Source organism: Eublepharis macularius, chromosome 15 (assembly GCF_028583425.1).
Source record: "Eublepharis macularius isolate TG4126 chromosome 15, MPM_Emac_v1.0, whole genome shotgun sequence".
Taxonomy (NCBI): Eukaryota; Metazoa; Chordata; class Lepidosauria; order Squamata; family Eublepharidae; genus Eublepharis; species Eublepharis macularius.
This window is the reverse complement of record NC_072804.1, coordinates 23,669,574-23,694,012: the sequence shown is the minus strand read 5'-3', so window position 1 is coordinate 23,694,012 and position 24,439 is coordinate 23,669,574. Positions and strand designations below refer to the sequence as shown.

General features: G+C 44.4%; 1 protein-coding gene across 5 annotated transcripts in view; it reads left to right on the top strand.

The window, feature by feature from the left end:
* SH3TC1 (SH3 domain and tetratricopeptide repeats 1) overlaps positions 1-24,108 on the top strand; it is a 51,911-nt gene extending 27,803 nt beyond the window's left edge. For 3 of the 5 annotated variants that reach the window (XM_054999960.1, XM_054999961.1, XM_054999964.1), the window contains 7 exons: positions 2,070-3,740; positions 9,478-9,658; positions 12,094-12,244; positions 15,392-15,514; positions 15,889-16,039; positions 20,621-20,817; positions 22,092-24,108. In XM_054999960.1, the coding sequence (XP_054855935.1) occupies positions 2,070-3,740; positions 9,478-9,658; positions 12,094-12,244; positions 15,392-15,514; positions 15,889-16,039; positions 20,621-20,817; positions 22,092-22,361 (2,744 nt within the window). In that variant the 3' untranslated portion in view covers positions 22,362-24,108. Of the gene's footprint in view, positions 1-2,069; positions 3,741-9,477; positions 9,659-12,093; positions 12,245-15,391; positions 15,515-15,888; positions 16,040-17,081; positions 17,214-20,582; positions 20,818-22,091 lie in introns of those variants that run through there. The other 2 variants (XM_054999963.1, XM_054999962.1) reach the window with 2 other exon arrangements.
* Positions 24,109-24,439: the final 331 nt, after the last annotated feature.

Sequence of the window (24,439 nt, the reverse complement as noted above, 5' to 3'; positions counted from 1 at the left end):
TAGGCAACACTGACCAGTGGGGAACATAGACTCATTGATTGACGAAAATAAATGAAAATGATTTCTTAAGCACAATCCACAGTGCAGCAAATAAAGAACATTAATACCTTACACTCTTCAAATGAAGTAATATGATGACAACATCGGTAGTGGAAAAATGTACTTTCTAATGCCTTTCAGCAAAGCAATTAAATGCCATAGAGAGATGAAATACATCAATATGGAAAAGGGACATTAAATGGAGCAGCAGTAAATGATTCTATAGATTTGATACATAATAAAAATATGTAATAGCTGCAATAACCAATCACCTCTCACCCATCTAATTAAAAGCTACGTGAAATCCTCTTAAGTTGCTCTAGATTGCTACCTTATTCTAAAGCAGCTTGTGTAGCCGCCGCCTTCTTGCTTTGGAGTTCCCAGGTGAAATCCTTAAGAGAAATCAAAAAGAAGCAAAGCTATAGAGGCTAGGCAGTAATGCTAGAAATAAGCAAAGCATGAAGGCCTTGCACAGCGCATGAGAAAAGTTGGGGGACGTAGGACTAAGTTTGGGTTAGAATGAATTTTTAGGACTTCAGAGGGAGAAGTCTGATGTTGTGTTTTGAGATGGCCGTTTACACACTTTTCCATTGATCAGAAGCAGCCTCTCTGGCCTTAGGAGACATGACAGGTTTTCCCTGCCTCTGTAATTATACAAACTTTTCCCTTTGGGTGGGAATCACCATGACTGGTGAATCTTTCAAGAAAACTCCCTTTCTTGCCCTTTGCTTTCAAGAAAACCCTTTCAATTGTCCATCCTGTTGCTACCTTCGTGCAGGGGTGTGTTTTAAGATAGTTGGCACAGAAGAGTGGCTTCTTCAGCTTTACGTATGGCCAAGAAATCCCCCCTCCCTCCCCCCCCCCGCATTTTTTATTTAACCAGACTGTTACATTCTCCTGTTTGGTGAGTCTTTACCACAGCTGCGGCTCCTGGGATCACTAGATAGGATGCTCCCACTTTAAAGAGATACTTTTTGTCCATCTCATAGCTGGGCCTATAACAGGCCAGACTCTGGGTGGTTCTTCAAAGTAATCAGACTGGACTTCTTTGGGGTTCAAGAATCAGCTTTCAGGACTATGAGCAGAACCACAAGTGACAAAAGGCACAGATTGGACACTTGTCAGCTTCCCTCAAGTTTTGGCGGGAAATGTAGGCAGCTTGGCAGAATGTTGGACAAGTGACAGTTGAAAAGTCCATTGGACAGCAGTCAGAGAGAGAAGCTGCGAGACCAGGATGCCTACATTTCCCATCAAAACTTGAGGGAAGCTGACAAGTGTCCAACCTGCGCCTTTTGTCACTTGTGGTTCTGCTCATATGTTAACCAGGGCTCATTTCGTAGAAAAAGAGCTGGAGGAATTCATTAGCATAACTTATTAGCATATGCGTTGCCCCTTGACATCACCAGAAGTGTGTTATTAGCATAACTGATTTGCATATGCTGCACCCGCTGACCACCTATCCTGGCTGTTTTGGACCCAATCTTGACCATTCAGGGCCAAACTTGGGCCCAAAATGGTCAGGCTGGGGCTGCTGCTGAGTGGGAGAGTGATCTACCACCTGTCAGAGGCCTGATCCAGGCCGTTTCAGCCCCAATCCAGGCTGAAATGGGCCCAAAATCTGCTGGAACTGCGTTCCTGTGCGTTCCCCCTTAAAATGAGCCCTGATGTTAACAGCTATCAGGAGATACAAGTTTTCCTCACGGGCACAGTGGCTGCCCTGGTGTGTTTATATTCTGGCAAATGGCCTGGGGCGGGGTGGGGAGGCTGAAGTCCCTTCTTGCCCTGATCTAGTCTGAATCTGGATTGTGCCCCCTAGGAATCAGGTTCCCATCTGGGAACTCCAAAAGTCCATGTGAGGGACACATGGACTCTGAAACGTGTGAATTGGCTTCTGACTGATTTAGGTTAGGTATGGCAATTGCAAAAGAAATTTGTTTTCTGAAGGTGACCCTTACCCTTACACGCTCCTGATTTTTACTTGCGTTAATTTTCTGGAGTTCCCTTCATATAGCAGTCTTTCTCTTTCTCAGGTATTTCACATTCATCTCTTGACAAAAACTCCTGCAGAATGAAATGCAAGGTGGAACAGTTGCTAAGGAAAGCGAAAGACTTGTACGAGGAAGGGAGAGCTGAAGAGAAGGAGCCGTTCTCTGCTCCAGAAGCAGAAGTACCTTCTATCCCACAGGAGCCTTGTTTCCGTATAGGCCAAGAGGATAAAACTGGCAGGCCAGAAGTCTCTGATTCTTTGCTGCTGTTTCTAAACCGTAAAGGGTATGAGACCAGCTTCAAAAACTTGTATGATCTTTCATTTTCTTTTCTCAAGACTTTGTTTTATGGCTATGAGAGCGAAGAAGACCTGACTGATTACTTGGGCTTGGCGAGGGAAGCCGCGAAACGAGCCCGCCTGCCGTGGGCCTTGACGAGGTTGTGCTACCTTTTGGGGAGAATGGGTGTCCGCAAGTTTAAACTGTCTCAGGCTCGGGTTTATTTCGAAGAAGCTGTGGCAGCTTTGCAGGGGGACTTCAGCGACCTCTATCTTGTCACTTCTCTTTATGCAAACCTCACTGGGATCTACCTGCTGCAGAAGAACAAAGACAAACGCGCTTCCGTTTTGGACAAGGCTGCTTCTTTGCTCATGGGAGTTCCCAACTATATCAGCAGCACAGCCATGGAGTCAGAGATCCTGAAACACGCTTTAAAAAGAGCCGTGCTTAGCCAAAGCAAGAGTGCGGAAGCCAGGGCCTGCCTCCTATTAGCAAAGCATTATTTAAACTTTAAGCAGGGGGAAGAAGCCCTGCCGTTCCTGGAAAGGCTGCAGCTTTTGAATCAAGACATGGGCTTCCCAGATAGTGCCTTGTCAACAGACTGCTTTTTTACACTTGGCCAGCTTTATAGTCAGAAGTGTTTGCCCCACTTGGTGCTTAGCTGTGTCCACAGTGCCTCCTCCTGCAGCTCAGGTACCTTGCCCGAGTCCTTCAGGGGCATGGAGCTAGTATTAAAAAATGGTCCCAAAACTGTGGGGCAAACACCCCCGTCCCAAATTGCACGTTACCTTCGGCAGATGCTCCCCTTGTTGGACACCAGCAACAAGCATGGGAAACTGCGTGATGTCATTTGCCGCCGCCTCTCTGTCCTGTACAGCCGTCACAAGCTGTACAGGAAAGCCACTGATTTCATGGAGAAGGTGCTGGATGAAAACCTGCAGGCAAGCGCTGAAGAAACGATTAACCGCTTGCTTTTTCTCAGCTGGTTATACATTCTCCGCAGGCAGAATACGGTGGCTGTGGGTATTTTGGATGCCATAACCGAGTCTTTGCAGAGCAGCTGCCCGCAGTTCGGTGTTGCGCATAACATGCTGGCCATTGCTTTGAGACAGTTGCAGGATACCAAGCGGGCAGCAGAAAGCTACTATATCGCCCTGCACATTTCACAAGAGATGAACATGATACACAATCAGGCGGTGGCTTTGGCCAACTTGGGGGCCCTCTGTCTGCATTCAGCTGCCAGAAGCCTTGGGGAGCACTTCTTGCTGAAGGCAGTCAAGGTGTTCTCCGAACTGCCTAGTGTTGATTGGGGCAGAGATTTTATAGCCGTTCTTCTCAGGCTGGGGTGCTGCTACTCTAATGGTGTGTATAAAGAAAAAGCAAGGCTGTGTTATGAATGGGCATTTTTGGTGGCAATGGAAACTGGCCATTTGGAAGGTGAGTTTATTTCCAGTCCCTTCCAGTTAAGTTTGTTTGTTTGTTTTCCGTTTGAAGACTTCCGGGCTACTGAGAGAAGCCGCTGTCCAGCTCTGAGGGATGCTAGGAAAGTGAAGCAGCAGCATTCTTCCACATTGTAAAGTCATCTGTGTACCTTCCGCCCTTCTCAGGTGCTTTCCACACAGCCTTTGTAAACCATTTAGGCTGCTGGTTGCTAGTGGTTTTTTAAAAACCTTTTTAGACAAAGCCGTTTGTGTCCCTTTTGCAATGCAGGGCTGAGTGGGTTTTTTTAAAAAACCTTTTTTTCCTGTTCTCAAGTTTTCAATGTCCTTCTTCCATTCACTGCAGAGTACGTTTTAGAAATGTTCATAGCGCTTCTGACAGCACCACCTTTTTGATGTGCCTGCCCAGTTCCAGCGTGTTTTTAAAAATGTATATAGAGTGGCACTGTAGCATTGTAATGATAGATGTAGCAGGTTTTCTGAATTCCCAGCTTTCGTTAAAACAGCAAGGCTCTAGCCCCTTCTCCTGTGGAGATACGCCTTTTTTCTTAGATCTCTGCAAGGGAAGGGACCAGATACCAGTTTAGTGTAGTGGTTAAGAACGCAGGACTCTAATCTGGAGAACCGGGTTTGATTCCCCACTCCTCCACTTGAAGCCAGCTGGGTGACCTTGGGTCAGTCACAGCTCTCTCAGAGCTCTCTCAGCCTCACCTACCTCACAGGGTGTTTTGTTGTGGGGATAATAATAACATACTTTGTAAACTGCTCTGAGTGGGCGTTGAGTTGTCCTGAAGGGGCAGTATGTAAATTGAATGTTATTATTATACTTACTTTTAAAAAAAATGAAAGCTGGGAATTCTGAAAACCTGTGACACCTGTCATTACAATGGTATGTTGATACAGTGATATTCAAGTGGCAAGATTTTTAAAATAATATTTCAAAAGCCCTACTGGCCCAGGGGTGGGTGGATGCTCAGTTCTGGCACCAGAAAAAGAGACGCTGTGAGATGCAGCCATAGCATTTTACATATGGTTCATAAATGGATATCAATGCTGTTTGAAACTGCTGCCCCCACAGCACTACATTTATTTATTTATTTAATCTATAGTCTGCCTTTCTCATGAAGACTCAAGGCAGATTACACAGTGTGAAATTAGTACAGTCAATATCAAGAACATTTCCATAGGGTAAATAGATACAAGTTCACAAAGACATAGGATTAGTAGAAATCCAATGCAAAACAGTAGTGAAGTCTAGGATTCCTAACTCATTAGTGGATCATCTGAGATCCCCTCCTTACAATACAGCCCTTCTATCTGAGTAAAAAACCTTTTAAAATCAGTTTTACATCGTTTGTGGAAAGCCAGGAGAGTGGGGGCTCTCCTGACCTCCTCTGGCAGGCCGTTCCCCAGCATGGGGGCCACCACAGAGAAAGCCTGTCTACGGGCTGCTGTCGATTTTGCCCATGTGCAGGGTGGCACCTGCAGGAGATCCTGTTTGGAAGAACGAAGCTGCCATGGAGGAGCATAGGGAAGGAGGTGGTCCCATAGGTATGCCAGACCAAGGCCGTGAAGAGTTTTGTAAGTAATAACCTATACCTTGGGTAGCCAGTGTAGTGACTGCAGGATGGGAGTGATGTTCATGCTCCTGCTCACTCCTGATAACAGTCATGCCACAGCATTTTGCACCAATTGGAGTCTCCTAGTTAGTTTAGATGGGAGACCTATGTATATAGTGCATTACAATAGTCAAGTCTTGATGTTACCGGTTGGCCAGGTCAGCCACGTCAAGGTAAGAAGCCATTTTCCAGGCTAGGGAGAGGTTATAGAAAGCATTACATTAAGTCAGAGCAGCAACAGATAACTCGGTTAAAATAGAAACATGAAAGCATGTTTACTCTAAACGAAGGTCATTATTTTTCATTTTGTGTGTGTGTGTGTGTGTGTGTGTTATGTGCCATCAAGTCACCTCCGACCTATGGCGACCCTATGAATGAAAGATCTCCAAAACATCCTGTTCTGAACAGACTTGCAAACGGGAGGTTGTGACTTCTTTTATTGAGCCAAGCCATCTCATGTTGGGCCTTCCTCTTTTCCTTTTTTTTTTTTTAATAAAATTTTTATTGGATTAGAATCATTTAATTTCACATTACAGTCAATTCCCCCATTTCCCAATTTCTAACCCCCTCCCTTTCCCCCCCTTTTTGTAGACTTCCAACAGTTTTCCAACCCTTTGTCCCTTTTCCCTTACTCATTTTAAATTCATCTATCTAACAAACATATACTTTCCCTTTATTCTAAGCAATAATTCTTTAACTATTTTTAATATTCTGTACCCTATCTTTAAGTCCCTTCTTCCATATTAGACAAACAATTTGTCCCATTTTTCATAATTTCAAATATTTCTATAAACCATAAACCATATAAACCGTGCATTCATATAAGTCAACCAATTTAACCAATTTAACTTTTACTCTATATGTTACTTTTTCTGCATATCTTACCTTCATTCTGCTTTAGTTATATTTAATTATATTATTATTTTTATTCTACTTTGATTATACATCTATATAACTATCATCAAAAGTTATCAATCAATTTGACCCATATATATCTTATTCAATTTAGTACGTTATACAATTTTTACCAAAAATAATATTAGTTAGTCAGTCCTTATAATTAATTATTTTCTATCAATATTCTATATATTATTCTATATATAATAATCTAACAAAGTAACTGCTTAGAAATTCTCATTTGCCTCTCCACCCCCCGGTAAAGTCACCCCCCTCTGCATTTTATTATGTTTCAATAGTTCTCGGACTGCCACAGTTCTCCTCCCACCTCCTATTTCTTCACCAAATATTGTTTCAGCTTCTCCCAATCTGTGTTGAACTGTCCTGGGTCAAGGTTTCTCAATTTTCTTGTCATTTTGTCCATTTCCGCCATATACAGCAATTTGTAAATCCAATCCTCAATAGTTGGCACTTCTTGTACTTTCCATTTTTGCGCATACAAAAGTCTAGCCGCTGCTGTCATGTAAAATAACAATGTCCTGTGTTGAGCTGGAATGTCCTCCATTCCCAAGTTCAGTAGCAGGAGTTCTGGGTTCTTATTAATTTGAAATTGTAAAATCTCACTTATTACTCTTATTATTTCCCCCCAGTACTGCCTAGCTACCTCACACGTCCACCACATATGATACAGGGAACCCTCATGTTTTTTACATTTCCAGCATTTGTTAGAGATATTCAGATTCCCTAGCGCAATCTTCTTTGGTGTCATGTACCAACGATAAATCATTTTGTAAATGTTCTCTTTAATATTAGTACACGTCGTAGTCTTCATTGTATTCTTCCACAAGTATTCCCATGCCTCCATTGTTATTTCTTTGTTGAAATTTATGGCCCACTTCACCATTTGTACTTTAACTGTTTCATCTTCAGTATACCATTTCAGCAGTACTTGGTATACCTTGGAAATTTCCTTCTTGTCCTCTTTTAAAAGTGTCTGCTCTAGTTCCGAGTTCTCTGTTCTTATGCCTTCCTCTTTTCCTGTTGCCTCCAACTTCTCCTAGCATCATTGACTTTTCCAGAGGGTCTTGTCTTCTCACGATGCAACCAAAGTACAATAGCCTTAGTTTTGTCATTTTAGCATCTAGGGAGAATTCAGGCTTGATGTAATCTAGAACCCACTTATTTGTCTTTTGGGATGTCCATGGTATCGGCAAAGCTCTCCTCCAGGACCACAGTTCAGATGAGTCAATTTTCTTCCTGGTAGATTTCTTCATTGTCATTTTTTATGGCTTGACAACAAGGGTGGGCTGTGCTGTGAGAGGAAGAGGCAGCAGGTGGGCCTCAAGAGGGCTGGAAGGGGGAGAGAGGCTGGTGGAAGGAGGTATCTCTGGCTATTAAGCTGTCTGACCCCTCTTGGGAGAAGTATCTTAAATTCTGTATTGTGTATTGGCATCTCTGTTTTTAAGGGACGGTTGTCTTATATTCAGAGTCATTTGTGTAACTACAGTATGTTTGTATTTGCTGCAACTGTTGGGACCAGGACATACTTTAGATATTCCTGTTTGCTGTTAGGAAGGGAGAGTGGGAGGCTGAAATGGCACCACAGAGGTGTTTCCTCCTAAAGATCGGTAGGCTGCTGTACAGAAGCAGGGGATACTCTGCTTCTCGGAGCCGAGCTACAAGTGACGAATTACACTTGCCTGGCAAGTGAACAGACTCACTTGTATTCCTCTGTGAGCCAAGCTACAAGTGACACCTGACACAGGTTGGGCACTTTGTCAGCTTCCCTCAAGTTTTGATGGGAAATGTAGGCATCCTGGTCTTGCAGCTGTAATGGAGAGCCAAGCTGTAAAACCAGGACGCCTACATTTCCCATCAAAACTTGAGGGAAGCTGACAACTGTCCAACCTGTGTAAGGTGTCGCTTGTAGCTTGACTCAGCGGAACTACAGGTGACAAAAGGCACAGATTGGACACTTGTCAGCTTCCCTCAAGTTTTGATGGGAAATGTAGGCATCCTGGTCTTGCAGCTTGGCTCTCCGACTGCTGTCCAATGGACTTTTCAACTGTCACTTGTCCAACATTCCGCCAAGCTGCCTACATTTCCCATCAAAACTTGAGGGAAGCTGACAAGGGTCCAATCTGTGCCTTTTGTCACTTGTAGTTCCGCTCTTAGAGTGGACTAGATTAGAAGAGAGTCCAGTAGCACCTTTAAGACTAACCAACTTTACCGTAGCATAAGCTTTTGAGAATCACAGTTCTCTTTGTCAGATGCATCAGAGTGGACTGGTTTTGTTTTAAAACTGGCGTGTCTCTGCAACATCTCTACCCCACCAGCTTTCTGTGGCTTGCAGCAATTAGTATAAAGGAGTCTGCCTAATCGATGTCCCCGTTGTGCATCTGGTGAAATGAGCTCTGACTCACAAAGGCGTATGCTGGAATAAGTGTTAAGACGCCCCTGGACTTCTGTTTAATTTTGCTGACCTGTCAGGGATTTTCCTTATATATCCTATTTCCAGGTAAGTCGACACTACAGTCCCACCCCAGAGTAACTGAGCAATGAGGGGCCATCATAGGGTTTTATGGTCAGCCCTGGCGAGTTGTCTAGAGTGGGAAATGTCCTCCTTAATCCTTTTTGTGATGAACTCTACCGCATGCCTGCCTTCTAAACTGCCCCAGTGCCAAAGGCTGGAATAGAGAGAACAAAGCAGTAAGAAGCAGTTCCCCCTGGGGAGGGGGAACTCACCCACCCCATTTCTTTGGTACAGCCCAGCCCCCCCCCCCCGGCAGTTCCGGCTCCAGTGGCAGAAGCCCCGCATTGTCCCCTCCAGCACAGATAGTTAAGAAAATCCCTTGCCAGCTGGCCTGAAATTATGTATACATTAATGTTTTAAAATTATTTACAAGGAATGCCTCAGGTCCCTGGTAGAGAGAAAGGGGATGGACTGCACATAAATCATTTAAAAATAAGTCTCTGGGTTTTTTTGGGGGGGGGGGAGGGGTTGCTGACATGAACCAAACAATGAACTTCTGGCACCTCGGAGCCAAAAAATGTAGCATCTTAAGATCAGAACCCTAACTCACGTAGCCACCGTGTTTTGGCACACACCAGAAGTTAGTCTCCCGTCAGTTTCCAGTCATCCTGTCAAGGGTGGCCTATCAAAACTGGATTGTTGCCCCACGTGAGGCCTTTAAAGCCCGTCTTCCTTCTTCCTTGTAGGGCAGCTCCAGGCTGTTCGGCATCTGTGCCAGTTCTACAGCGCGGTTCTTCCAGATGAAGTTCAGTGTGTCCGTTACAACGAGTACCAGCTTTCCTTACTCAGGAAAATGCCTGACAAAGCCATGGAGGGGCAGGTGCTGGAAACCATCAGTCGGCTGTATCTGTCTCTAGGAACTGAAAGGTGAGGACCAGCGATTCAAACTGAATGCTGCCGAATTTCACTGCTATTTATCTTAAGTGTGGAGGGTGTATGTGGGGAGCTATGGTTAGAGAAGTCAACTTTCCTGTAAAAATGAGACCAGAAGTCAGTGAGTGGCACAGGCTAGTCACTGGAGTAAGTCTTCTCTTATTTGATTCTCCCTCATATCTGCAAAGCTGGGGAGGCCCAGCCTCCACATCTATTGGATTTGTTGCTCACAAATTTCACAACAATTAATGGAAGGCAGTGTCTGTCGCTCGTCCATAGTGAGGTGTTCAGGCAGGGATGAGCACACACTTTTTCTCTGTGTGGCTATTTCTGCAGTGTAGCTTTTTAGCATCAACTTAAATACTAATAGCCAAGTGCTCCTGATTTGCAGATACTTAAATCTGGAGATTTGTATAGTTTAGACAGGTGGAAATTTTTCCTGAAAACTCGGGGGACGCCTCCCGGCTTCTCTTTAATTTCTTTGCCATCAAACCTCAGCTGGCTTCCTATTTTTATTTATTAAAATCTTCTCTAATGCTCTGAATTTATTTAGCAATATATTCCTCAAATAACTTCTTCTTTTATCATTGTCCATCATCATTTCTTTCTTCTCCTTTTTTGTTTCTTGACTTTGAGTCTTTCTATATACTCCTTGACTCTGCTGCTTAAACATGTTGGCATTCTCCAGAGTTTGGTCTTTCTTTTCTCCATCTTTGGTGTATGTTGCAGCTATTTTAAATAATGAATGAATGTCCTGGAGAAATTAGTCCCTTTTGGCTCACCTTTTTAGCTTTCTATTTTTTTTTCTTAAAAAAAGCTTGTTTTGAAATCAAATAGGAACTTTCCAAACAACGGTCTCTTGATAAATATCTTGAACTAATAGAACTGAGCTGCTTGTCCCAGCTGGCTCACCCACACTTACGTGTATCTTTTCTTCATACTTAAGTACTGGATCTTCTCTCTGCTAGCCAGTGTCCGTGAGTAACTGTTCTGTTTGACTGTCCACAGATTTAAAGTGATTCATTAAACTTTTAAGTGATTCATTTCTCTAACCTGTGCCAACTGTCTCTCTTAATGCAGTCTTTGGATGTGGTCCAGTGTCCAGCATTGAGTCTGAGGGCAGTGTTGTGCTAGAAAATCCTTGACTTTCTGAGAAATGATGCTGCACTGGGGCCTAGGGAAAGCCAGTATTTCCTTTTCTTGCTGTCCTGGGTCCCTGTTTTCATTAAAATCAGGCAATCTCTTTGAGCAGAAGAGATTGAGCAGAGCAGAAGAAAGAGCAGGCACAGAACAGCAAGTCACAATGCCCCACAGAGAGAGGAGGAGAGCATTTCTCTTCCAAAAAGAAAAAAACCTGATGGGCTTAGCATCAGTCACAGCCGAAAAAGGGCACCTGTCCATGCCGGGGGGATCCCTTGCAAGATAGGCCCACGTGCTGACAATGTGGCTTAGGATCAGTAAGCCATTAAGCTGGGGCACCAGTTTACTCAGCTTTCTGCATTATTTCAACTGTTCTGCGTACTCCTGTAGGTATGGAATCCTTCCCTCTTTTATTTCTCCTCTGTAAGTAATTGCACCCACCTTCTTTTCTTACTCTGTTTCCTCTGATTAAAATTAGAATATATTGTGTTAAGAGAGCCTGTGTCTGTCCCAACATCACTTAGAGCCTAGCTACAAGTGAAGCCTTACACAGGTTGGACACTTGTCAGCTTCCCTCAAGTTTTGATGGGAAATGTAGGCATCCTGGTCTTACGGCTTGGCTCTCCATTACAGCTGCAAGACCAGGATGCCTACATTTCCCATCAAAACTTGAGGGAAGCTGACAAGTGTCCAATCTGTGTCAGGCGTCATTTGTAGCTAGATGTAAAAGGAATGGGTTATCTGTATGCCAGCTTTCAAGTGAACCAAGCTGTGTTCTCAACTGAGTGAGAGGGGTGTGTGTGTGTGTGTGTGTGTGTGTGTGTGTGTGTGTGTGTGTGTGTGTGTGTGTGTGTGTGTGTGTGAGAGAGAGAGAGAGAGAGAGAGAGAGAGAGAGAGAGAGAGAGAGAGAGAGAGAGAGAGAGAGAGAGACTCTACCTCTGGGCACAACTAAAAGTTATGGTGTCCATGTGCATAACACATGGATCTATGGATGCTGCTTCCATTTTATAGCTGAACTTGGGCCATTAAAAATGCCACAATCCCACAACATGGTGGGACCAAGTGCTCTTGTTTCCCCATCCCTGTGTGGCTTTTCAAGTGCTAAAACAGTCACATGGTCAGACCCCTGGCCTGTATAACATCTAGTTGTAGCCTCAGATATCCCATGGCAGCTACCCAGCATGTACGTTTCATGGGCTAACCGTAGCCAAACAGACTCCAGGGGGAAATGGGGCTCTCCATCTCTTCCCAGGAGAGCCTGTGACACTAATACAGATTGGTTTCTTTAGGGCATACAGATCCGCCCTGGAATACACCAAGCAAAGCCTTGGGCTGTTCATTGATCTTCAGGCAAAAGCAAAAGAAGCGCAAGCCTGGCTTCAGGCGGGGAAAATATATTATATGTTGCGGCAGAATGAGCTAGTAGATCTTTATATTCAGGTAAGATGTCTTTGGAATTAAATGGCGATAATGATAAATGTGGCTGCAAAAAAGGCCTTCTTACAACTCAGACTAGCCTGGAAGATGGCCCCCTCCCTTGACAAGGCCCATCTGCCCCCTGGATTCGTGGTGCAGTAACATCGAGATGCTCGCTAGCTACACAGGCATCCCCTCAAAGTCGGCTCGGAGACTTCAGTTGGTGCAGAATGCTGCACCTCATTTACACTCAGGAGCTGGATGGAGGGAGCATTCCACTCCCGTTCTGCAGTCACTCCATTGGCTTCCCGTCAGTTACTGGGCTTAATTCAAGGTGTGACTACAGCATTCAAAGCCCTTCATGGCCTCGGCCCCTCATACCTGTGCGGCTGCCTGTCCCCCCATGCTCTGCCATGGCAGCTTCACTCATCCGGTGAGGGCCTTTTGCAGATAGCCTCCTGCTGTTGGGCAAAATCAGCAGCTGCCTGCACACATACTTTGGGGTGGCCCTCACCGTTATGGGATGGCCTGCCTGAGGAGGTCAGGAACGCTCCCACTCTCTTGGCTTTCCGCAGTCTATGCAAAACTGAATTATTCAGGAGGACTTTCTACCCAGATTGCAAGTCTGTGTCATAAGAAATAGTTCAGAGAGATGTCTTGGAAGGGATGGGAACTAAATGCTATGCTACTGGGTACTGTCTGCTGGTGAAGCTATGCACCTACTAGAGAGTTTCCATGCTACTAAACATGCCATGGAAATGAGTTATACTTTGTTTCAGTTAGATTTCATCTCTGTGCTCAGCTTTATGCTTGTTTAAATTTTTTCTGCGACCATTCCCTATTGTGTCCGTTTCCCTGAGTATTCTGTTGTTCATTGTTGTACTTCGCTCAGCGAATGTCCTAGCTGTTGACTATATTATATTTTCATTCACACTGTTGTAATCCGCCTTGGATCTCAGTGAAAAAGGCAGACTAAATAAACCAACAAATGAAATGAAATGAAATGAAATGAAATGTTGGAAATAGTTGGATTAACTGAGGGTCATGGAGCTGAAGTATATATATTGTGTTGCAATAATTTCACACACACACCCTCTGGTTAATGGAAAGGGGGTGAGGCAGTTACACTAAGAATCTTGAATATGTGGGCTCATGAAAGCAAAGAGATGCTGGCACCCCAACAGCCTGTAAAATGCTCAGGGTGATGGTAGTGCAGGGTGGGGCGGTGGTACAGGGCCAGGTGGCTGGAAGCACCACATGAAGAAGGCTCGGTGAATGAGTCAAACTCCATGAGATCATTTCTACAGTGGTAGTGTCATGTCTGACTGTGCCCATTCATTCATGCCAATAATTTTTGCTGTCAAGTGTGTGCTTTATTCTGTCAGGGGTGACTCCATTTTGTATGCCTGGATGTATTCCTGTTGCTAACATTCCAATGAGTCCTCACACGTTCCCAGGTAGCCGCCGGGTGTTTACCAGTTTGAGGCTTTCTTCCTGACTGTGATATGTCTTCTCTCCTTGTAGTCTGATAGCACAAATATGCATACTGTTCTCACACAGATGAAACAACACTAGGTTGTTTAGAAATTGGGAGGGGGGATTGAACAAGGGTAGAAGAGGGATGTAATTTTCCTATGTAGCCATTCTGATCAACTTTCTGCTAGAGCTGCTTAGGTGCTTACCTTACTCCTAAGTAGACCTTTGGCTCTGATTATGGAAAGAACTGATTTCTGAATAAAGTCATTTAACCAAGAACCAGTGTCTTGTTACAATGAACCAGGAACCTGTCTGCTGTAGTCTATCATCCAGAGTCTGACAGGTAGGCACGAGAGAGCAAAGAAGGCCCAGGTGGTGAGTGTTGCTCATGAATAGGACTTTAAAAAAATCACTTCCTTTATGCCTCACCTTTTGACCCAGTAGGAATCTAAAGGGGCTTACGTTGTTCTCCTCTCCTCGATTTTATCCTCACAACAACCGTGTGAGGTAGGTTAGGCTGATAATCTGTCACTGGCTCAGGATCACCCTGCAAAGTGGGGAATTGAACCTGGGTTCCCCAGATTCTAGTCCGTCTCTTTAGCCACTACACCACATTGGCTCCTTTTGAAAAGCATCTGGAGAAAAGGCTTTGCTAGGGAGGCTGAAGGCATGTTGTGCAATGAGGACCTCCACCCATTCATAGCAGGCTTCTGCAGTGTTGTGGAGTGCCTGAGCACTTTTAAAGGAGAGCAGCCAATACAGCTTTCAAATAAATACAATGACTTTTGTTGCAGATTCTGAGAGCTGCCTGGATTCTACGGCCAAATACAGATCTTTATTAATACTTCTATTTGCTATCTTAGAAATTCAGTTGCAATTGTAACTGTGTGTAAGAGTCTTTCTAAGACTTAATTTTTTCTGGGGAAGTGCCAAATAGGAAAAGAAGGAAAAATCTAAGCACCAAATTAAAAGATGTGAAGCAATATCTTTTTCTTTCTTTTTTTGCGCTGTGTACACAGACTGGGAAACTTTGCCACAGTTTCCTGATGCAATCTGAAGGATGCTGTGATTAGCATCCCTGAGACCTTAATGAAGAGAAATGAATACTGGAGTGTCTCATATACTGGGAAATGTTCTGATAAATGGCAAATCTATATTATTTATCAAATTACTTAGTTGCCTCCTGTGAATATCTCCAATTAACCACAGTGTATTATTGCCAAGCAGGGGGTAATGCATTGCCCGAATTAGGATTACGCAATTAACAATTAATTCCTCAAGGAAGACACCATGGTCATTATTCCCAATGCTGCTGAATGAAGACCCACTAGTGTGTTTTTGTAACTCTTTACAGTATGGCACAAGGGAAGAGTGAATTAAAACAGTCACTGAATTATAGCAAAGAGTCCAGTAGCACCTTTAAGACTAACCAACTTTATTGTAGCATAAGCTTTTGAGAGCCACAGCTCTCTTCGTCAGATGTGTTGTCTGACGATGCCTCTGACGAAGAGAGCTGTGGCTCTTGAAAGCTTATGCTACAGTAAAGTTGGTTAGACTTAAAGGTGCTACTGGACTCTTTGCTATTTTGCTACTGTAGACTAACACGGCTAACTCCTCTGGATCACTGAATTATGTTACGCTTCTGTTTGAGATGGTAGCTTTTCTGTTTCAGTGGCAAACATCTCTCTCTCTTAGGTTGCCCACAATGCTGCTGTCTGCACTCAGGATCCTAACTTAGAAATGGAATTATTTGAAGCTTCTGGAGACATATTTTTTAATGGAGACTGGGAAAAGGGAAAAGCTGTGTCTTTCTATAGGGTTGGTGTTCTTCTTAATTTTTTTCTAATTCTTCACTGTCTAGTTGCATGGATTTTGATGAAACTGCATACAGTTAACTCAGTTCCTCTAGTATTGATTTGTTCACAAAACTGTATACACTACCATTTTTGTCCCAGTGGCATTCTCAATGACTTAATGCAAAAGCACACACAGCCACTGAAGGCTCAGGTAAAGAGAATAGGCTTTCCCTAAAACATGGCACCTGAGACTTCCCTAACTGGGATACACCCAAAGAAAAGGTGAATGGGCACCTGCCTCTGTTCCCGTGGTGGGGGCATCCAGAGTACATGGGATATGAACATTTATTTTCAGAAACTGTCAAAATAATGACTTTGTACTTACACTCATTTTAGGACAAGGCTCTACCACTTGCTATTAAGATCCGAAACAGAAATGCTGAGCTCCGTCTCTGCAACAAACTGGTGGGATTGCTGTTAACGTTAAAGGCATATGAGGAGTGTCTGGGATATGCACAAGCATCACTAACACTCAGTGTTGATTTAGGTAAAGACAGTCTATGAAAACCTGTGTCAGACATGCATATACGTACTTAAAATGTGATCATTCACAACTAATTGCGGGAATAATGCCTTGAAAGCTTCATTAACTTTCAAGGTATTATTCCTGCAACTTTCAAGGTATTATTCCTGCAATCCTTTCCTCTTGATTTTTTTCACCTGAATGGTTATATCTATTTTTTAAATTATTTTTTTAGCATTTCTTGCTTGATTATTTCTCTTGATTATTTTATGTTCCTAATAATAATTTTTAAAAATTTTGGACTGGATAAAAGTACCCTCAAAATAACTGGGGGGGGGGGGGAAACAGGTAAAACAAGCAAACAAAAAATTGAAATGAAAACTATAGGCAAACAAATGCATGCAGAAATCAGAGGATAAATCAATGCAATATGGGACCAGAACAATCTTGTCATATCTCAGAAGCTAAGCAGGGTCGGTCTTGGTTAGTACTTGGATGGGAGACCACCAAGGAAGTCCGGGGTTGCAGAAGCAGGCAATGGCAAGCCACCTCTTTCAGTTTCTTGCCTTTAAAACCCCAGCAGGGGTCACCATAAATCAGCTATGACTTAACAGCCCTTTCCACCACCACCATAGGGCCAGAACCGACAGAAAACTCTTCCCATCTCCATTTAACACTAAGCATTGCGGTCTGCCCAACTTGGCTTGGAGTCTTCCAGCATCTGTTACTTAAAAGCCTGTATCTCTCCCCCACCCCTCTCCACTCATCCTTGATATGCACATTTTCCCCTACAGTTCTTTGGGCTTCTCCAAGGGTCGCCATTTCCTGCCACGTGCTCATTGTCTAGTTCTAACAGAAAGAGCCAAAAAGGCAGAGGGGAAAACCAATGAAATATGAAAAAGTGATAAAGATATGATTTAAAGTGCAGTGTGCTACAGTATCATATAAGGAATCTCATACAGTTATGTATCAAGCTAAGGGATACAACTTATACTTATGGCGGCCACCATTTTCAGGTGTCTGATGTGCCACTAAAGAATCACATAGTGGTCTTCTTTCTTCTCAGGTGTATTTGTTGGTGCAACTCCTGAGGAAGGTTCCACGAAACAAGTTACTTGCTGGCTCCTTGTCGAGTCTCTGGCTCTCTGCACCCTCTTTCTGCACACCTGTGAAAAGTAACAACAAGAGAGAAAAATATTAACTAGATTATTGTTGAATTGTTACACTTACCTGTCGCTGTGATGTTTCATCGCTACTCCTTTTATAGCACCTGTTATAGAGAATTACAGTTGTATTGCTTCTTCGCTGCTGACTATAAGTATTCATGTATAAGTTGTATCCCTTAGCTTGATACGTAACTGTATGAGGTTCCTTATATGACACTGTAGCACACTGCACTTTAAATAATTATAATATATCTTTATCACTTTTTCATAATTTGTTGGTTTTGCCCTCTGCCTTTTTGGCCCTTTCTGTTAGCTTATTTGAGGGTTGCTCCTTTAATTCCTGCATCCATTGTCTAGTTCTGTCATGTCTCCACTTTGTTGGCCCAGAGCAATTGGTGGGGGGATGTCTTTTCAAGCTATAGATGCTCCCCATTTTCTGTCTGCTTTCCTACAGGAGTGAGTTTAGAAATGGCTCTGTAACTGTGTTAAGTGCTAGCAGCTTGTTTTCAGAATCAGTATAATGTTTATTGTATGCAGCCAAAGGCCATCACAGTTGAGCAAATAAAACACATAATTAAAACATGAACAGTAGATAAAAATAGAAAGATAAAAAAACACATAAAAGCACATTAAAACACATTAGCACCTTCACTGTATACAAGTGAATGAATTTCAACCATTAAGCAGAGCTCAAGTAAAGATTTTCTTAGCTGCCCGGGTGAGCTGTTCTACTCTATAAGAGACATATGGATCCAAATAGGAAAGAAGGTTAGTTTTTCCACCATGGAAGAGGAATCGATGCATATTAAGATTTCCCCCAGAAATGTATTTTTAGGCTCAAGTGTACAAAGGGCAAAAAAAAAGATAACATGGAAGGTATTCGGGACTGAACTCCACAAATACAAATACGGGCAGCAAATCAGTATTTGTGTGTAATGACCATCTGGATTGAAACCTCAGAGACGTTAAAGCCATTCTAAGACTATAAAAGGTGATTTGGGTCAAACAAGAGGATCTGGCATGGTCCCTCTTGAACAACTTGAACCAGTTTGTTTTCATTTTGATTCAAGTGGAGCAGATCTCTTTTGTACAAGTCCACTTATCCCAGGAAGTTCTTAGTGCCTAACAAATCCAAACCTTCCTTCCCCCATCTCACCAACTTACAGAGACTTCTTAATCTCCACCTGTCCTAGCAGGCCAGTGTGTGGAAAAGGTAGGATATCTGAGAATGTTACATTGGAGATTCTGGACTTGACAACATATTTCTGTTGCCTCATTCTGTTGGGTTTCTCCAGTTCCTTGGCCTCATTGGGATGGGCTTGCCTCCCAGAATAGGGAATATGGCTCAGTACAGAAGTAAACCTGGATCTAGCAGCATGTGGGGATACTTGCCTCTCTACCAGACATGCTTCTCCTGCTGCCCTAGCCAGTACATGGTGGCAGCAGAACAGGGGGTGGTCTTAGGCTGTTGTGGGAGCTCAGGACAGTGGCAGAACTCCCTCCCACATTGTGTCCTCAACTTCTCTGGCCACTCTTAAGACGGTGGCAGGGCTTTTTTTCAGCTGGAACACGGTGGAATGGAGTTCTGGCACCTCAGAGAAAATGGTCACATGGCTGGTGGCCCTGTCCCCTGATCTCCAGACAGAGGGGAGTTGAGATTGCCCTCCGCACCGCTCGGCACGGAGGGCAATCTCAACTCCCCTCTGTCTGGAGATCAGAGGGCGGGGATACCGGCCATGTGACCATTTTCTCCGAGGGTAATTTAAACTTTAAAAAACTCCCCCCTTGTTCCAGCTGACCCAAAGTGGTGTCATTGTGCGGTCCTGGGAGTGTGCACACACTTTGTGCGCACGCATGTGGTACCAGGGGCACCACCTCCTGCCAGGAGTTGCCCCCTGTGCTGGCAACCCACTGAGTTCCACCACCTCTTTTCCCAGAAAAAAAGCCCCGGACGGGGGCCATGTGCAAGCACCTTGGAGGGCTGCTGCTGCTGCGAATCTTTAAGCCACACCAGCTGGGAAGGGCAAAAGGAATTGGTGGTGGAAGCCTGATGAGACTTGGGGGAAAGAGGCTTAAAAGAGCGAAGGAGAAGGCTGAGGAGGGAGGGGTAGTCACTATCCGAGGAAGGGTTCGCTGGTAAGGGTTAGGTACAGTACCCTGAACATAACTCTCTGGAACCAGCACTGCTTATGGCGAAACCTTATGTGCACCACTTTGTAAGAAAGGAATTGCAACCACTGGTGTCTCAGCTGCAGGAACGTTCTGGACCCCAGGGTACGGACCTGCAGGGTGAGGTTCTCCCCCTCCCCCAAGCTCTAAGACAATCACGCTGACTCTTTTCTCACCCCCCAGATTCATGCAACTTTAAAATGGAAGTTAATTATCAGAGTTAAGCTGTATATTTTCTGTTACGCACATGGACTTTCTCATACCGGCTGTTTGGTCCCTTCTCCAAATGTTGACTCTGTAAAACCTCCGATTATAAAAAATTGCCAACTTCTCCCAGAGCCTGGAATTAATTACACCGTGTGTCTTTTTCATTAATCTCCTGGCAAGAGGAATGCCTCTGCAAGGCTATTCTGTTCTGGGTGTCTAGACTCCGCTTTGGCATGCTTAATTGAGAGGCCAGGGCCGCTTGCTGTCTGGCCCGCAGAAGTATCCGCCATGATCTTCTTAGTCAAGTCCAGCACTGTTCCCTGTATTCCTGTCTATATCCATGGTATCCATGTGTGGTTCGTGCATAGAGAGGCCTTAACTCCTTGCCTGGCTCTCGCACATAGTGCACAATGTAGTGTATTTTCTTTGAGCCTTGCATGTGCTCATAGAATCAGAATCAGAAAGTCTTGTTTATGAGAAAACAGGCATGTACTGTTCAGAGTGTGACAGCCTGTTCACACGAGCAAATTATCTTGGGGCACTGCTGCTGTCTAATGAGTCACATGCATGTTGGAACAAGGTTGAATAAGAGCCAAACTACCCATTACATCTACCACATGATTGCCGCAGGGATTTGTATCTGGAGGTCAGCTGCTCGTGCCCTGTGGGAGCTCAGTTCAAAAGTGCCACTTGGGCCTAATTTGGCTCAGGAACACAGCATAGGGAGAGGAGGGGTTCCTTCCTTGTCCTCCATGTCATTTTCCCAAACCAAGCATTTGGGGCACACATCTGGCGGGGCAAATAAAATGGTACCGCAAAAGCAAGGAGACCCTCTTCCCCTCATACTCTGGTCCTAAACTGAATTGGGCCTCTGCAGTGCTTCTGAACTGAGTTCCTCCTGGGAACGCACCGCTGGCACCCCCCAAGTCTCCCGTGGCAATCACGTGGTAGCTGTAATTTGGACCTAATACCTTGTATTCCTTATAAGAAGTCTAGTGATTTTAGAAATCTTTTGTTTCTCTTAGATTTCCATGTTGATTTCCCCCCTACCTCCCTTCATTAGGGATGCAGTTAAATGAAAGAGCGGCCTATCACCGTTTGGCTGTCATCCACCATCATCTCGGGCACAGTGAGCTTGCTGAGCACTTCTACTTGAAAGCTTTGTCTCTCTGCCCTTCCCCTCTGGAATATGATGAAGAAGCATTATACTATGTCCAGGTCTACCTTGTTCTAGGAGACATCATTTTCTATGAACTGAAGGTGAGACGCCGGAATGGAATTGATATTTGGGTACTATTTTTGCTCAAGGGAAAAGTGGGCTGAAATGTTGTAATTGAGCCAGTTTGGTGTAGTGGTTAAGAGCGCGGGACTCTAATCTGAAGAGCCGGGTTTGATTCCCCACTCCTCCGCTTGAAGCCAGCTGGGTGACCTTGGGCTAGTCACAGCTTCAAGCTCTCTCACCCCCACCCACCTCACAGAGTGTTTTGTTGTGGGGATAATAATGACATACTTTGTAAACTGCTCTGAGTGGGCATTAAGTTGTCCTGAAGGGTGGTATATAAATCGAATGTTGTTGTTGTTGTTATAGTATAATGAATAAATACTTGAACAGGGAAAATGTTTTTTCATCACTTGGGATTTGGAATACACACTTTTAAAAAGGTACATCAGGTTTATACTGTAACATGCAGTCTCCGGTAGGTGGCTGGATCCCATTATTCCATCTTGGAAAGGCTTGTGAGTGGTACCTTAAGAACAGCTTGTCTGTATACGTGCAGTGAATCCGATCACATTGTTCACTGGTTAGAGAACTAGTCAGGCAAGCGTTTTCTGCAAATGCCACCCATCACTTTTCTACGCATTTGTAATTCCTTTCAAAAGCTTATACATTGAGAGTAGTAAAATACATTTTGACATAATGGTGGCTTGAAATCCAAAAATATCCTTTACCAAATTCTTATTTGTAAAATACTTTTTAAAAAAAACAGAACAGTGATGAGTTCAAGGAGGATGTTGGCAATTTTTAGCCCCTTGTTTTTGTGGCTATTGAGGACTGAGGTACACTTTAGATTGGGGCGGGGGTGAGGGGAAAAGAGACTTTAGCTTATGTTGTTTAAAACTATATAAAATGTTTTAGTAGGACTTATTTATTATATATATGCATTTCCAATTTTTCATTTTAAAATTTCAAAGCTGGCTAAGAGCTGGTACTACTCTTATGTGGCAGGCGGCAAGCCCAGAAAATTTTAGCAAAAGATGCCTAAAAAGTTTCCCCCATCAGTCTTGTATCTTCCATACCATGTTTTCATGCTGAAACTTGATCTAAGCTTTCAGGGTTGGGTAGGATTAAAAAAGAATTCTTAACGGAAGTAGAAGAAATTGCAAGTGGGAGTTTCTTGAGGGCTGCATCAGTTTGGTTTGTTCTCTTCAGTCACTGTGGTGGCTGCCTGTAAAATTCCATGCTGGCCTTCTGATGTCTCTTGCTCCCCTCTCCTGCCAGCTCTGGCTGTTCACATCTTGTTTTGTTCTTTCAGGATCCCTTTGACGCCGCTGGGTACTACCACTTGGCTCTTGCAGCAGCCATGGAACTGGGAAACAAGAAAGCTCAGCTGAAGATTTACACAAGGCTAGCAATAATCTACCACAACTTCCTGGTGGACCGAGAGGTGTCCCTCTCTTACTACCAGAAGGCCAGAGCTTTTGCAACAGAGCTTAACATTCGCAGAATCAATTTATCCCCTCATCAGTGTCATATGATAACAGCAGGAACAACTCAGGTCAGCAAGAACCTGAAAGGAATTTAGGAGCACAATGAGGAGATGGGGGGAGGGGATATCGTGGAGAAACCAGGTACCAGTTGTATAAGTATCAGCGGCTTTAAATAAATAATTTAGAGTAAATCTTGCAAATTGAGGATATCTGGGGGAGGGGTGGAGACCATTTTGTCACTGAGGGGCCAGTTCTGAGGAGGCTCTGCTTTATAACTCACCAGCTGGCCCCTAAAAGTGCAACTACACAGAGCAAGGCCTTGGAGAAAAACTTCGAGTGGCAAACAGGCCTGTATGAGAGCACGCTGTCCTTGAAGCACCCCAGTCTTAGACCACTGGGGTTTTTTTTAAAGGTCAGGATTAGCACTTTTTGTGCCCAGAAACAAAGGAGGGCATCTCAGACCGTTTTTGTGAAGCTGGCACCCTTCAGCAGTTGGGAGAATAAAATGAGGATAATGAGGTGAGTTACTTTGGGTCTCCATTGTGGAGAAAGATGGGGTATAAATGAAGTAATTAACAGATATATCCAAAGAGAGGGAGGTAGATAAAAGGTAGGCTAGTTGATAGATGGGAAGGAGAAAATGAAGCAAGGAAAGGTGAGGATATTGGGGTTTTCAGAGGAGGAAAAGACACATTAGTGTGGGGAAGGGGATACTGGAGAAAATGAGATGCCCCCTGAAAGCACAGGTGCAACTGGGTCACTAGTAGAGTCTACCAGGAGGAGGCAAGGAAGGAAAGCTGAAGAAGGGGGAGGGGATACAAGTGGGATGGCTGGTGGGTGTGAAAAAGAGAAGCAAGAAAGGGAGAGAGGCTATGGGGGCTTTTAGGGGAGAGAGCCAGAACTACTCTTCAAATCCCTGAAGGGCTGGCCATCCCAGGGAAAAGGGCAAAGCCTTGGTCTCTGCAGCTGTAGAAGTCAAGACTAGATCTAATGGGCCCAAGTCACTGGAGGACTAGTTTCAGAAAAACTTTTGGAGTATTTTGACAGTGGAACTAGTTATCTGGGTTGGTCTCTGGCGGAGATTTCTAAGCAAAGGCTAGGAGCCATCAGTGGGGGGAATGCCCTGGCACGGATTTCCTGTGCTGAGCAGAAGGGCTGGACTTCCTGGCCTCTAAGGCCCCTTCCAGCTCTAGGATTCTGTGCTTCAGCTCAGCCATCAGCTACTGAGAGTGGCAAATCAGTCTGCTGATCAAGTGGTGCAGTCTCAGGCTGCCCCATTGGTCCTCCGCAAGGAGGCCAAGTGCCCAGTGCTGCCTGCCTGCTTGGTGCCTGCTGGCTGCTGCCTCCACCCTGAGTCAGACAGGTGTGATTCCTTTTCAGGTGTGTTTTGCCGGCTTCTCAGCTGTCCTCTTTGCCACTGTGCTTAATTTATACGTAAAGGGGATGCTTTTCTAACCCTGGTTTGTTTCAAAGTTTTTTGCAAGGGCTTTTAATTGCCTCCTTTTCTAAAGGGCGCCCTTCTTCCCCCTCCCCCAAATCCAAACCCTTTGCATTGTCACCCTTTCGCTGACATGTGGCCAAGCTGGCCTTGCTCGGGGAACCAAAGGCATGGCTTCCCTGATGCTTGGCATGTATGGCTTGACAGGTTAGTGCCTCCACACTGGCATGGTGCCTAATTTCCACCTCATCTGAATGTGGAATGAATGCACCTATTGATGCATGAGGTTCTTCCTTCCATTTTAGTTGACTTTTGATTCGTCCAGCCATCATGAAGATGGTGTAGATTATATGGCTGAAAGCCAAGCTACAAGTGATGCCGGACACAGGTTGGACGCTTGTCAGCTTCCCTCAAGTTTTGATGGGAAATGTAGGCATCCTGGTCTTGCAGCTTGGCTCTCCATTTAATTGAAATTTACAGAGCAGCAGTCTATGGGAGGGAGAACATGTGGTTGGGAGGGGATTGCAGGCGTCGGGCTCTTGCCGGGCGCCCTTCCCCTCCGCTGGGTGGGTGGGTGGGTGGGGGTGGGTGGGTGTTCTGTAAACTTCAATTAAATGGAGAGCCAAGCTGTAAGACCAGGATGCCTACATTTCCCATCAAAACTTGAGGGAAGCTGACAAGTGTCCAACCTGTGTCAGGCATCACTTGTAGCTTGGCTCTGAGCTGGCTGTGCCA